A 15,807-nucleotide genomic window follows, 5' to 3' on the forward strand; every position below is an offset into this window, starting at 1 on the left:
CAGTGTTCCCCTATCTGGATCATACTTTTCCTTGATCTGTTTGAAAAGTTCAGGGTAGAAATAAAGGACTCACCAAGTGAACAATGATAATATCAATAGGCCAGCAGTTTGCTAGGTATTCCAGGTACCTTATGAATAAGGACTTTATCAATAAATAACCAATGTTTATGGGACATTTACTATATGTCAGACTCTTTGCCAGGCACTTCAGATCAAATATCTCGTGTGGTCATTAAAGCCAACTGTAGCAGGTAGGATTCTAAGAGTCTCCCAAGATTCCAACGGCTAGTGTACATCCCTTCTCCCAGTTACTCAAACAACCACCTAGGTACTGCCGTGAAGGGATTTTGCAGATGTCATTAAGGTCCCCAAACAGCTGGCCTTAATATACGGAGACTCCAGGTAGGCCTGACCTAATTACAGAAATTCTTTACATCTGGTCAGATATGAAGGAAATCAGAGATTCAAAATCAAGAAGGATTTGATACACTTTTGCTGGTTTGAAAGTGGAGGTGGACGTCTGGCAAGTAATGCGGTGGCCTCTAGGAGCTGAGAGTGATCCCCAGCCGACAGCCAAGGAGGACATGGAAACCTCAGTCCTACAACTGCAAGGAACTGAATTTCTGGCAAAAACAAGGACGAACTTGGCAGTGGATTTCTCTCCATAGCCTCCAGACAAGAATTCAGTCCAGCTAACACCTTGATTTTACCTTTATGATACCCTGCTCAGAGAACCCAGTTATACCATGCCAATTATACCAAATCTTTGACCTACAGAACCATAAGCTAATAAGCAGGGGTTGTCGTAGGCCACAGAGTTTGTGCTAATTTGTTATGCAGCAATGGAAAACTAATATACCAACCTCCTCAAGGTCAACATTTCCATTTTAGAGATAAGGAGACTGAAGCTTAGAAAGGTTAAGTGGCCTACTCAAAGCCATGTCCAGATTGGAACATAGGCATCTAGTTACATGGAGGTGATTGGGTGTGAGAGGAAGAAGCCTCACATATGTCCCCGATGGCTACTCCTTTGTGTGCAAACCTTGTCCACTCTTCTCCCCTTGACTACCCCTGTGAATAGATGGGGCAGGTATTCCCTGGATTAAGTCAAAGAGATTTTTGTAGATGTAATCAAGGCATTTAATCAGTTGTGTTCATTACAAGGGAAAATGACCTGGTTGGCTTACCTAACTAGGTGGTCTCTAAAAGACTTCAGAGTCTGGAGATGGAGAAACTCATAGAGACACACTCTTGCTGGCCTGAAGAAAGAAAGCATCCAGGTCCTTAACAGCCTTTCAGGGCCCCCTGGTGGTGGCCTGTAGAAGCTACAGGCTGTCCCTGGTTGACAGCTAGAAAGAAAACAGGGACCTCAGTCCTACCAACATAAGTAACTAAATTCTTCTAGCAACCTGAATGAGCTTGCAAGGAGGCCCCAGCCTCAGGTAAGAAGTACAGTGCAGCTAACACCTTGATTATAGCTTTTGAGACCCTGAGCAGAGGACCCAACACCATTGGGCCCAGACTTTTGACCTACCTACAGAAGCCATGAGACAATAAAATTTGTTGCTTTCAGCCGCTAAGGTTGTAGAGATTTGTTATGCAGCAACAGAGAACTAATACACTGGGAGAAGGACCGGTCGGTCTCCTTTATTCCACCTGTTGTAGGAGGGGCTGCCAGCACCCAGACATCTCAACTTCTTGTTTTTGTTCTTTAGTTAATCTGTAGTGACCTTGTCCCTTTGTTACTCCATTTAACCTCGATTTACTCATAGCACCAAGCATGCTCCAGTCATCCTGGTCTTTTACCTCCCTCAAAACCTGTCCTTCTACAAGTTTGATGCTTAATCCCTGAAATTTCATTCACTTGTTAGCAGCGGCCACTATTTGGTGAAGATACCCCAATATCCAAGCTAGTGCATGGTGAGGCTGCTAGATTATCTTTCAGGAAGACTGAGACTTCACCCCCATTGCCCATCAGGCTGCATTTACACTGGATAACCATCCATCAGTTCTTAGTTAAAGTGGTATTTGCATGCACACCAAATATTTAAATGTTTGTCATTTGTCAGGGGAAGAAAATTACATTCATCAGACTCCATTCATTCTCCCAGTCTCACTGAACACAGGATAATCTTGGCTGTGTCAGCTGCCCTAAGACTGGTAGCCGTGAAAAATGGAGGTCAGCTGTAGATACTCCAAACCTGTTCACTGTGTAACCCTCTCCAGGGGCAGTGGACATGATGCTGAAAAAGTTTAATAGAACTCATGTTATCATGTTTATGGGGAATAAAACCCCCCACTGTGGATTAATGGCTATCTTGGTGTAAGAAATACATCTTTACTCCTAGACGCCTTGATGGGTGAACTACAGTTGGCATCGGTGGAAATATAGAGAGAGATTGCCTTTAGAAGGTCAGCTTTTAAAGGACTTTTTTGACCTCAAAGTCAATGAAAATAGATTTTTGATTGCTGACCAAGACAACTGTAACAGAAAACTTTCAACCTTTAAAAAGATTCTTATTGAAGTATAACATACAGAAAAGTACACAGATCCTAAGTGCGCTGCTTGATGAATTTCCACAAACCGAATACATCCATGGAACCAGCACCCAGATCAAAAACCCAGCAGCCCAGGTACTCCCCTTGGTCTGTTTTCACCAACCTCCTCCCCAGAGTAATTGCTATAGTAACTTCTAACACCATGGATGATATTGACTATTTCTCTAACATTTTTGAACTTTATAGAACTAGAATCATCCAGTGTGTCCCCTTTCTTTCTGGATTATTTTACTCAATGTTCTGTTTGTTTATAAGATTTTGTGTATTTGCAAACTTCCCATTCTCATTCCTTTCTAGTATCCCACTGCATTGATAGATCACAACTATTTATCCATTCTACCATTTTAGGCATTTAAGTAGCTTCGAGTTTGAAGATATTACAATTAGTGCTGCTACAAATATTGTGATATGTGTCCTTTTGTGAAGATATATGCATATTCTTCTGGATGTTTACCTAAGAGTAAAATTGGATGGTAAAATAGGATAGCACAAATTCAGCTAATTTAGTGGATACTGCCAAATAATTTTCCAAAGTGGTTGCACCAGTTTTTACTCCCAAAAGCAGTACAAGAAAAGTACTTGTTAATTCACATTTCTGCCAACACCTGGTATTGTCTTTTCACTTAAAAAAAAAGCCCTTCTAATTTTTAATATATTGCAATTTACAGGCATCATCATTGTTTCTATTCTGAAACTAACAAACATCAGCACTGAGTTCAAAAGGCATTGTGCTCAGCATAGTATCATTGGATAAGATGACAGTTGGTGACAAATGCCTTGTACCCTTTATATAGCTCCTTTCTTCTTTGCAAAAGCACTCAGGCTTCTCTATAATTCTGTTCTCTGGTCTTCTGGCAAACATAAAGGAAAGTCTGTCTCTCAAAAAAAGTTATTTTTTTGGTTCTGGAACTAAAAGCCCACGAAAAATATCTGCCATGTACTTAATTTTAGTCAGGTCTATTTGCCTAAACATGTACTCTGCAAATATTTACAAAGCTCCTATTATGCATCAGGACATACACTATGCACAGGTAATACAAAACTGAGCACCACCAAATTGTCATAGGGTTCTGGTTTAAGGCAGAATGAGGACTACATTAAGTTGTTAATTCCTAAAAATATAAATGTTGCCCCATGTATTATTTACAATTATGTTGTAGCCTGAGGACCCATCTGAGTTTCCTGACAACTTGTTCATAAAAGAACAAAAAATGTGTGAGTCATTTCAAGTACACAGAGTTGCTTTAACTACAAAAGTGTCTAGGTACACTTTAGTAAGCTCACCAGGAAAATGGGCTAGAACCGATCAGAGTTCATCTAGAGGAAAGTAATTGGAATTTGAGTAGCCTTGACAGGTTATACACCTCCAAAAAGGAACACTGCTTATTTTTTTGCCCTTCATTGTGTTCCTGTACATGTTATTCAATGAAATGTTATTAAAGATTACATCAGTTGGGGTTTAATTGGAGAAGCAGAACCTTATGAGTGATACGGAATACAGGATTTATTATAGGGATTAGATCTTATACAATTGTGGGTGTAAATTTCAAGGGGATAGTTGACTGAGCAGAGCAAAGCCCTTACCCAGTACCCATGAGAGGAGCTGGTGAAAGGAGTCTGTGGAAGGCTATTGCCTCTGCATCTGACCAGGCCTGGAGTGTGTCAGCAGGGCAGGTAGTCAAGAGACAGGTCAAAAGTGATGAAGAGGAGGGGCACCTGGGTCGCTCAGTCTGTTAACTGTCCAACTTCAGCTCAGGTCATGATCTCATGATTCATGAGGTTCAGCCCTGCGTCGGGCTCTGTGCTGACAGCTCAGAGCCTGGAGCCTGCTTTGGATTCTGTGTCTGATTCTCTCTCTGCCCCTCCACTGCTCATGTTCTCCTTCTGTCTCTCAAAAATAAATGTTAAAAAAAGTGATGAACAGGAAAGCTGGATGCAAAGTGGGGGAGAACAAGGTCAAAGTAGAAACCATAGGAGCAAACTGGAACCACACAATCTGCCACATGCATCTGTCTCCCTGGATGGAACGCCAAAGCTGCAAAGCCCTACAGAAGGAACTGGTGCCCTTGAAGCAGAGTTACATGCGTGCCTGGCCTAGACCGAGAGAACCTGAGTTGGGAGAAAGAGCAGGAGCTGAAGAAGCTGTGAGCCCAGCTGCTAACCGACACCAGCTGATGAGCAGCAGTGCACCCCACCTGCCTGGAGTCCTCCAGCCACCTGCCTAGTACCATGGCTGCAGCTCCACTTCTGCCCTCAAAATCTCATGGAAATTTCTCTGTGGCCAATGCTAACATCGAACCATTCAGAGAAGCGTTATTCCAGCTTAGCTAAATTGACATAGTACAAAATTACCACAGGGATAGGCTATGAATGAGATATTAAAAAGAAAAAAAGAGGGGTGCCTGGGTGGCTCAGTTAGTTAAGTGTCCGACTCTTGCTTTTGGCTCAGGTCATGATCTCGCGGTTGAGAGTTTGAGCCCGTGACTGACTGTGCGCTGACAGTGCCATGGAGTCTGCTTGGGATTTCTCTCTCCCTCCCTCTCTGACTCTCCCCCACTCTCTCTCTCTTGCACTCTCTCTCCCTCTCTCTCATGCAAAATAAATAAACATTTAAAAAAAACTTTTGAAAGAAAGAAAGAAACTATAGATGTTATTTAGTTCAATTCTTTCTTCATAAGACGTGAAAGCCGGGTCCCAGAGAGATAATAGCTTGTCCAATGTCACAGAGCTAGTGACAGGCCTAGAAACTCAGTCCCATGTATCTCCATTGGGGAGATACCACAGAAAGAACATTGGATGTCAAGTTAAGATGCCTGAGATTTTGCCACTAATTATTTGACCTTGACAAAAAAGCACCTGGATTCAAGTTTTCTCGTGAGAAAATGGCACATGGGTGAGCCCCAAGAAATTGGAGGTGCTCAGCTAATATCTCTTAAATAGATGAATAAATATAGTCTCTCAAGAACAACCGTTTTACAAAATTGTTCTATTGCCCAACATAAAAGACAGATTGAAAATATGCTCCTGAGCCTCAATACTCAATAGTGAGGCATTCTTATATATTCTCATGTAATTTATCTGGGGCTAGAATGGATCACCCAGCTCATTCCCCTTTGTGCAAGTTAGATTTCCAACCTCTCAGCCATGGACCAGTTAGACTTTCTATATTCTTCTTGTCACCCCATTGTGGCTTCTACTTGATCTTGATCCATTAGGTCTGAGCCTTTCAAGAGAGATCCAGTACTACACAGCTAGAAAAGCAAGAATCCAAACAATTGGCAATAGGAAGAAACCAGAATATCAGATTTCTGGCTATGTATTTCTCTTTTGTTCATAAATCTACAATTTGGGCAGAGTTTAGCAGGAACAACCAATCTCTGCTCCATGGGGCATCACCTGGGGTAGGTCAAAAACTAGGAGGTGAAGTCATTGAGAGGCTACTCACTTTTAGGTAGGATTATTGGCTAGAACTTGTACACATGGACTCTCCATGTGGTCTGTCTGCTTCCTCATAGCATGAAGATTGGGTACAAGAGCAATCATCCCAAAAGGACCAGGCAGAAACTGTATCACCTCTTATGACATAGACTTGGAAGTCATATAGTATTTCTGTCACATAGTATTTCTGCAATCATAGATTCAAGAGGAGGAAATATAGATCCCATTCTCAATGAAAAGAGTATTAGCATTACATTTTAAGAGAGTCTGAGCGATGGGATATCTTATTGCATGCCATCTTGGAAAATACAACATATCATAAGCAGTGATCAATATCCACTCTGAGTTTATAAACACAGAGCTTGTCAACTAACAGAGCTCTTTTCCAGCAATAACCCCAGACAATAAGTTTATGTACACATATGTAAGTACATGCGTATATGCAAGTACTTGGTAGGTGAGGGTTAATTCTTGTATTCAACTTACTTCCAGGATATTTTCAGTGTTATGCCTCAGGGTAAGGGCAGGGAAATGGGTCACTCAATTAGTTTAAAATAAAAGCACTTTTCCCCCATCATCCATCTACTCTTTGGGAAAATAAATCAGGCCGCTGAAATTTGGACATACCATTTCCATGGTAACAAAACCTAAAATGCTAAAAGGTGGATTATAATCCTTGGCAATATTTAAGAAATCTGCATTTAGTTTCTGTGGTGGTTAAAAGCTCCCTTGACAGAAATGAATAGCATTACCACCACTAACCCTTCCCCATGCAAATGCACACACAGAAAACACACACACACACATACTCACAAGCAACAGGAGGGTTAAAAAAATCCATAATTCATATTGAGTACACAAAAATAGGGAGAAATGAGTAAAAATGAGACTTTCCAGTTTGGTCTCCTTAGATCTGCTTTGAATCAAGTTTTCTTGTTTTGATTTTGATCTCAATTAGGTGGCTTTAGAAATAATCTGACCATCTGAAGCCTGGTGAAAAGTCAACTGTGATAGGTGTGGAAGTAAGGATAATTATGGCATTTGAGAACTACAAGTAGTTCAATACAGCTAGAGAGTAGAGTATGTCTAGCACAGAGTCTTATTTTTGGTGTTAGGACTTTCAATTATAAAACTTCTCAAATATACCAAAAAGTATAGAAAATAATATGATATCTATGTACTTGCCCCCATAGTTTAATAGCTACTACCCATGTGCCATATTTTTCTCAAGTCTCTTTCCTGAAATTCATGTGTGACATTTCTAAGAATGTTCCTCTATATCAGTGCTTTTCAATGAATCCCTACACTGTTATATCTTTGTGCTTTAAAAATGTGTATAAATGGTATCATAGAGAATGTTTTTTGTAACTCATTTCTATCGCTCAACATTATGATTCTTATCTTTAGCTATAGGGCATAAACACACCAGAAGGAGAGCATAGATGAGCATTCAGTTTTGCACAGACAGCTAATCATTTATTCAACTCAATTTACATTTCACCCGAAGAGTGAGTTGATGGTGATGGTTGTTGCGTTTGTAGAAAATGTTAATGATATGCAGACAGGACTGGACACCAGAAACTCAAGTGAATACAGTAAAAAGAAAATAAGGTTTATTTGCAGCCCAGTCCTTCCATTTCTGAATGCCAGATGCTTTCTCTTACAATCCATCCTCTGGGCAGGGATTACTGGGGCTGCGTGGTATTTAGTGATTACAGCATAGAAGTCCAGCAACTGCCCAGCAGGCTGCCCAAATGGACTTGTGCAGGGATCAGGGAGCTACGTCTCTGAGCTTCCAACAGGAAACCCTGACCATTCCTTGTGTCCTAGCCCTCCCTACCGACCTATCCCTGTAGATCTTCTGTCCCGCTGGGAACTTTGGACTTGCCTAGGGTTGACTCTGTACCACACAGGCTGGGAGAGCTGAAGGGCTAGGGGGATGACATCCATGTGGGTTCATTCATGTCCTGCCCTGTGCACACCCCACCTTTATTCCCCATTGCCATGAGAAATGCCTCCTTTGATGTTCTACTCAATTACCAGTTGTAGTTTGATAGATCGAGTAATTTTTAACTTTTCGTAGACTCTTAAAATAAAGGATCTAAAGGGGTGTTTATTTTCAAGACAGGAAATTGAGTCACTGATTTAATATCAGATATACGTGAGCTATTAGATGTACCCCATCTCTCTTCTGTTTACCATATTATTCTCTGAATGTCTCAAACACCTTATGTATAGAAGCCCTCTCAAAACAGAAAGAAGAGATTTGTACAATCTCTTGTTTTACTCTTGAGGTGGCATTTACTTAGTCAACAATATCTACCAGATTAAAGTTATATTGACCTCACATCACTGTCAACTAATTATGTTTTACTTCTGTTGCATTTCTGAGAATGTTAAGCTAAAAGCAAATTAAACTACAAGAAGCTTTATAGGCCATGTTCAAATACTAACAGGTTTGATAAACATATTTGTCTAAGAAGGGTAGGACAAAGAGCTCTTTGTTTACTGACATACTTGATTGTCATTCTGCTATACCTCTCGTATGGTTGTTTTATAGGACATAAAGTCTAGGTATCCTGTCTGAATCTCCGATCTTATTTATAGCTTGCTGCAAAGTGGCTTATTGTCATTTATTATTTCTTATTTGATTTATATAACATCTTTCCGCCAAAGAGCCCATGGGCTTATTCACATAAAGAGTACACACACACACACACACACACACACACATACACACAAATACACACTTGAACTTCACTCAATACTGTCATACAGTTAGCAGTATAGCATCAAGAATCTGCAGGAGGCTTTTCTGTTTCTTTCTGTCGCTGTTGTTCCAAGACCATGTTGTGGAATATTTCTCATATCCCAGGGTCACCATATTATCCTTCACTTTGAGTATTTATTGTTTGCCTCTAGGTGGACCGGATCATCTTCTGTGTCTTCTTAGAAGTTGACTTTAAAATCTACAGAAAGAAAATGGGCGAGTTTTTCCCTGCAGGTGAGTAAAGTGGTTTGTTTTCTTTGGAATTGAGAATGGGAGTGGAGGCATCAGTTATATTTCTATTTCACTACTTATCTTAAAGAAATGTTGCAGATGTGGTCTCCATACACCAGTAACCCCTGGCAACTTGTGTCATAATTTTCAAGACCTCAAGGGAGATCTAAGCCCTTGACCCCTCTGTCCCAGGAGGCCATGGTGTTGTATTGGGGAAGTCAGTTCATATTTTGAGTCTCAGTTTCTCACATCAAAAATGAGGGACTGGACAAAGTGACTTCTAAAGACTCTCTGGCCCTAAATTTCATGATCTGTGATTTGCTCCCCATAAATGTAAATTGTCCAGGCCTGTGCCTACATCCACCATGTTAAACACCTTTGCTGGAAATTGTGAGGAACCCATTTATATTTGAAGCCAGAATTCAAAGAGTTCCTGCACTTTCTCCCTATTCCCCCCAATTTTCTTGGCCCAAATTGTAATGAAGATAGCAGCACGTCCTAGGGCAATTTGAGAAATGCGGTCATTCACATTATTTCACATTTCTTTTGAGAATGTAGACAAAATCTCAGTTATTAAAGAACCTTGATTACATCAATTGAATGTGTCATTAGATTTGGTTGGATTGGTTATTTTGAATATTTCCCCCTCATTGTTCCTCTTCCAGCCTTGTTTATTACCTTGTTATTTTGTGGGTGCCGTTAAAGTCACGGTGCTCAAGGTGCTTTCCTCAGCCATGGTAAAAATGGCTTCCAGGAAGCAAGCCACTGTGAGTGTTGTTGATGCCTCTTTTGAGGTGTCTGTGCCCATGTGAGGTGGCTTTCCAGGTACCCGGTGACTCTAGCAGGTAGGAGGGAGGGAATGGTGCACATTCACCTCTCTGGCAGTCAGAGCCATGCGGTAAAGAGGAGGCCCTGCCCGAAGATCAGAGCAGGATGCAAGTAGCCGTCAAGAACAGCTACAGAAAACTGCTGGAGATGTTCAACTCTGTGCTAATATTCAAGGTGGACTAAGTTCTTCTGGGTGATTTGAAGTCCTTCTCTCTAGTTTTGTAACTGAAAGGTGAATCTGCTAAGTATATTTAATTGGAGCCTTTAATTACAGTATTTTCCAAATTTTAACATACTGTAAATTCAGAAAGACTCCCCATGGGATGAAGGAGAGGACTGTGATGGTGGCCTTTTTTTTTCTCCTTCTCCTTTATCCTTTTATCACTTTTTAAAAATTTTTTAAGTGACTCAGTAATTTACTGCATGTAAAGCACATAGTGACTATTTAATAAGTAGTTGTTATTATGAGCTAAATTTAATAAATTCTTCTCCCCATAATATGATGGCTTTTTTTTTCTGTTTTAATCTCCTTGTTTCATCATTTCTCTTTATTTCCTATATAAACACAGTGAGTTGATTGTGCATGAATTTCTGTACTTTTAAGTATTCTTTGTGTGTGTGTATTTTTAAGTATTCTTAAAAGAAAATATTCATTCATGAAAAAATGTGACTTGCTATTGTGTGTGAGGCAAAAATTCTCATGTCAACATCACAGCATATTTTTTAAGCTTTCATCAATTTTGGACTTCTTGAGTGTTTAGAATTATGACATAATATTCATTTCCATGTCTTCTAAAATAAAACTTGTTTTCACTCTAACATATGATAAAAAATAATTGCATGTGTATGATCGACTGATATTAAAACAAATCTATCCATCAGCAAGTATTTCCAGTGATGCAAAGCCAAAAATCATACTATATGTTTTTTTAAATGGGACAGTTTTAGTGGTCTAGAATGTATTAATAATTATGTAAATAAATTATTATTTGAAAAACTGCTACTCTAAATAAATCCAACATGCATCTTAGTACTTGAGAAAATGAAATAATAAAATCATCTTCAGTTTCACATCAATACTTTAAATTATAGCATGCTCATGAAATTATTTCCAGTGCATATTTATTATAAGGAGTGTATTTTTAAACTAACTGTCAAAATCCCCTCAAAATTGTTAAGTATTTCCACAATGCTGAAGCATCAGCCATTTGCAAATTTTGAATATGCAATATGAAGTAAACGCGGCTTCTAATGGAATGTGTGACTGCTAATATATATGATATACATTATCTGTCCATAATTTGAATTTATGGTTAATTCATAACCATGCCATCTTCGACTGGAATCTGATTTTTCTGGTTTGCCATATATTCCCCCTAGACTGATTTATTCAGACTATCTCTAACTAGTCTTCTTAACACTTCCCAATGCAATAATGATAATAGTTTAGAAAAAAAAAAAACGTCATTTTATATGAAACTAAATCTCTGTGTTTTGGGGTACAATAACCCTGTGTCTTTATGTATCATAATCAGGAATTTGAGGCAAAATGTATAAGAAAACAATACAAGTGAGACTAGAAAAGATCACATTAAATGTACAACACATACAAAACTACTACCTAATATTAATGATAAGAATAATAGTTAACATTTATGGATTGCTTTCTCTCAGCCACACACATGGGCTAAGTCAGGTAATCTTCATGCTCACTCTAAGAAAGTAGGCACTATATTAACCCTACTTTTTATGTGGAAAAAGATGTGTACCTGAGAAAATGAAGAAATACAGCTAGGAAACAGCAGAACTCTATTTCAAAATTCAGAGTGGCATCTGTCATTGCACAAGTGATAATAGGTTCGTTTCCTCAGAGCATCTCCAGACCAGGATGGGTTTGACTTCTAGGATGCATTTGGATCAGTGAGAAAGTCTCATTCCTAATTTCATCTGCTGCCTGTAATTATTCAAAGCTGCCATGCTTCTCTTTCTTCTGATACCTATAAATGTCCTCATGGAAACTTTCTAATATGAGTCAAATTGGTACTTGATCATGGATCTCAAAATCAAATTCCATCCAGATCAGCTGGGCAGTGTGGTGCTTTGACCTGCAGAGGAGTAGGAGAGTGGTCACTGGAAAGCCAAAAGGCCTTATACATGACCGCAGGGGAAGATGGAAAGGTGCTTCCTATCATTTGCTAGAGCTTCTGTGACATAGTATGATGGACTGGAGGGCTCAAAAGATTGCAATTTATTTTTTCACATTTCTAGAAGCTAGCAGTACAGGATCTAGGTGTCAGCAGAATTGCTTTCTTCTGAGGCCACTCTTCTTGGCTTGTAGATGGTCACCTTTCCTCAGTGTCTTCATCATGTCTTTCCTCTGTGTGTGCCTGCATCCTAATCCCCCTCTCCTTGTTAGGACACCAGTCACATGGGATTAGTGCCCACCCTAATAACCTCATTTTAATTTGATCACCTTTTTAAAAACCCTATGTCCTGGATGCCTGGGTGGCTCAGTTGGTTAAGCTGCTCTCAATGTCGGGTCACATCATGATCTCACGGTTCATGAGTTCTAGCACTATGTGGGGCTCTGCTTGAGATTCTCTCTCCCTCTCTCTGCCCCTCCCCTGCTTGTGCACTCTCTCTCTCTTTCAAAATAAATAAATAAGTAAAAACATAGGGAAAAAAAGACCCTATTTCCTAATATAGTCACATTCTGAGGTACTGGAAGTTAGGACTCCAACAAAATATCTTGGGGGACACAACTCGAACCCTAAGAGAGCCCATCATAGAAAGGCAGTAGAAACAGCAAATGAAAGAAACCAGCAACAATTTTTTTTTTTTCACAACAGTTTTATATCTTGCTGTGAGTGAAGCACATTTGACTTTTTCCTTTAGATGTGTTATTTGGAAGTCTAGTGTGGCAGCTTTATGGAATTACCATATGCTTTGGTTGCAAATAATTTCTAGTTACAGTACACCATTAGATGGCCTACAGCAAATAATATTTGTACAATTCAACTCAGAGATCTCTTTGTTCTTTACATAAAAGGTTTGTATTTTTCAGTATGCAGGATTCATTGTGTTTATTTTTCATAGATTTGGGATACAGAGGTCAATTTTTTTATTAGAGTATGAGTTCCAACAGAGGACTTGGGAATATTAATTTTCCTCATAATAACAATGTCAAATTTACAGTTTGGAACTATATCAAAGAAACCTGACGTTGGAAGTAGAAAATGCCATGGTCAAGCCCCTCCCCCACTTTAAAGAAAGCCTACATTTGTTTACATCAGTGGTTCTCAACTCTATTCTTCAGGAAGGAGTATTTTTCCAAAACAATTTTTTTTTAATTTTTTTTTAATGTTTTATTTATTTTTGAGACAGAGAGAAACAGAGCATGAACAGGGGAGGGGCAGAGAGAGAGGGAGACACAGAATCGGAAGCAGGCTCCAGGCTCAGAGCCATCAGCCCAGAGCCTGACGCGGGGCTCGAACTCACGGACCGCGAGAACGTGACCTGAGCCAAAGTCCGCCGCTTAACCGACTGAGCCACCCAGGCGCCCCTCCAAAACAATTTTTGAGTTATATCCTCTGACAAATAAGCATGATATTTTTTAAAATTTTACCTGGATTTACTCTTTAAAACCTAACAAGAGAAAGTATCCACATGACCTCTTCATCATCTCCTCTTCTCACAGATTTTATAAATTTTTCTCATTCAACAGTATTCACTATTGTTCTGTCCATCAATCAACAAATAATTTATTATACACCTACTATTGTCAAAGGCTTTGGTCACTGCTGCACTTAAGATATAGTTCTTAGGGCACCTGTGTAGCTCAGTCAGTTAAGCACCTGACTTTGGCTCAGGTCATGATCTCTCAGTGTGTGAGTTCGAGCCCCGCATCAGGCTCTGTGCTGGCAGCTTGGAGCCTGGAACCTGCTTCAGGTTCTGTGTCTCCCTCTCTCTCTGCCCCTCCTCTACTCACACTCTGTCTCTTTCTCTTTCAAAAATAAATAAACATTTAAAAATTACAAAACAAATTTTTTAAAGATATAGTTCTTAAGGGTGCCTGAGTAGCTCAGTCAGTTAAGCGTACAACTCTTGGTTTCAGCTTAGGTCGTAATCTCATGGTTTGTGGGATTGAGCCCTGCGTCAGGCTCAGTGCTGACAGCATGAAGCCTGCTGGGGACTCTCTCTCCTCTCTCTCTGCCCCACCCCCCTCTCTTTCTCAAAATAAATAAACATTTTTTTAAAAAAGATATAGTTCTTATAATATGCCTGAGAGGCCAGTAGTACGCAGAACAGTTGGAAAACAATATTAGCAAATAATCAAGTATAACATTGGTATGGTCAAAGTACCCAGGAAATCAGAGTCAAATGTGTATGAGAACCAGGGTGGTTGTGGCAAGTTTCAAAAAGAATGTGTCACTCGATGGGGCACCTGGGTGGCTCTGTCAGTTAAGTGTTGGACTTCAGCTTAGGCTTTGAGTTCAAATGGTTTGTGAGTTCAAGCCCCACATCAGGTTCTCTGCTATCAGTGCAGAGCCCACTTCAGACTCTCTGCTCCCCCCCCCCCCCCCCTTCCCCCCCCCCCCCCTCATACTCTCTGTCTTTCTTTTTTTTTTTTTTAATTTTTTTTTTAATGTTTATTTATTTTTGAGACAGAGAGAGACAGAGCATGAACAGGGGAGGGGCAGAGAGAGAGGGAGACACAGAATCTGAAATGGGCTCCAGGCTCTGAGCTGTCAGCACAGAGCCCGACGCAGGGCTCGAACTCACAGACTGTGAGATCATGACCTGAGCCGAAGTCGGACGCTTAACCAACTGAGCCACCCAGGCACCCCATACTCTCTGTCTTTCAAAAATAAATAAACATTAAAAAAAAAGAAAGTGTCATCTGAAAGATGAGCGGGAGCAGAGAAGCGATGCCAAGTACTGTGTAAGTGACACGGAGGAAGAAGGGCAGTTCAGATAGAATTTGGGAAATGAGTAGGATGCTTATCTCCAATTTGTGAATCCCTGACGGAGAAATGTTGATACTCATCACCATGTAATAAGCAGTCATACATTAATTTTATGACTTTGTGCATGTCGTTTAACCTTTTTATACTTCAGCTTTACAGCAAACGCAGTAATGGGCCAAATCCAAATAGAATAAATAATAATGTAAATGAGTGTTTAGAGAGGTGTCTAGACCAAGCATCATAAAATTTTAAATACCCATGTTTCTTATTACAACTTTAAAAGGAGGTATTTTCATTATTGTGGCCATCTTAATTAAAATGGCTATAACCTCTTATTAAAAAGTAGTACGGATTTACAGTAAAAATAGATAATCAAAAAGAAGATACAAACTATCGAGAATGAATTACCTTTCGTTGTTTATCCTGTAAGAAGCCCCCTGTAAAATGGAAAATGCAATCAGAATTGCAGTCTTATCACTTGCTGTGTATCATGCAACAAATCTTGATTTTTTTTTACGTCATTTTCTATTCTCCCATAACATAATTTTAATGGACCCAGTGTTTACCCAAAACCATACTGTTGAACTGTGCAATTATTTTTGCAAATATTTCCCTATTCGTTTATAAATAACACTTACAGAAAAACAGCTTCATAGATAAATATTGGCATGCATCCACAATTTTTTAAAAATACTTTTCTAGAAGTAGAATTACTTTTTCAAAACGCATCCAAAGTCAAGACACTTTTCATACTAATTGTCAAATTGGCCACAGTGCTTATAGCACTATGGGTCAGTGTCATATATAGAACTGAAGGGGTCTTCATTTCCAGAGTCACAAATGTCAAGACCTATACCTCGCATTAAGCACCTTGAGTGATCAGGGTGCCAGCGTAGTGGGGTTATTACTGTATCCTTACATGGTGGAAAGAGAGAGCTCTCTGGGGTCCCCTACATAAAGGCACTAATCCCATTCATGAGGGCTCCACCTTTATGACCTAATTACCTCCTGAAG

General features: G+C 39.7%; 1 protein-coding gene across 1 annotated transcript in view; it reads left to right on the forward strand.

Moving 5' to 3' along the window:
- The window catches only part of MACROD2 (mono-ADP ribosylhydrolase 2), a 2,036,271-nt gene that overhangs the window by 1,852,712 nt on the left and 167,752 nt on the right, over window positions 1-15,807 (forward strand). The window contains exon 9 of the mRNA XM_049650090.1: window positions 8,920-9,001. Coding sequence (XP_049506047.1) covers window positions 8,920-9,001 — 82 coding nt within the window. The remainder of the gene's footprint in view (window positions 1-8,919; window positions 9,002-15,807) is intronic.

Source organism: Panthera uncia (genome assembly GCF_023721935.1).
Source record: "Panthera uncia isolate 11264 chromosome A3 unlocalized genomic scaffold, Puncia_PCG_1.0 HiC_scaffold_11, whole genome shotgun sequence".
Classification (NCBI taxonomy): domain Eukaryota; kingdom Metazoa; phylum Chordata; class Mammalia; order Carnivora; family Felidae; genus Panthera; species Panthera uncia.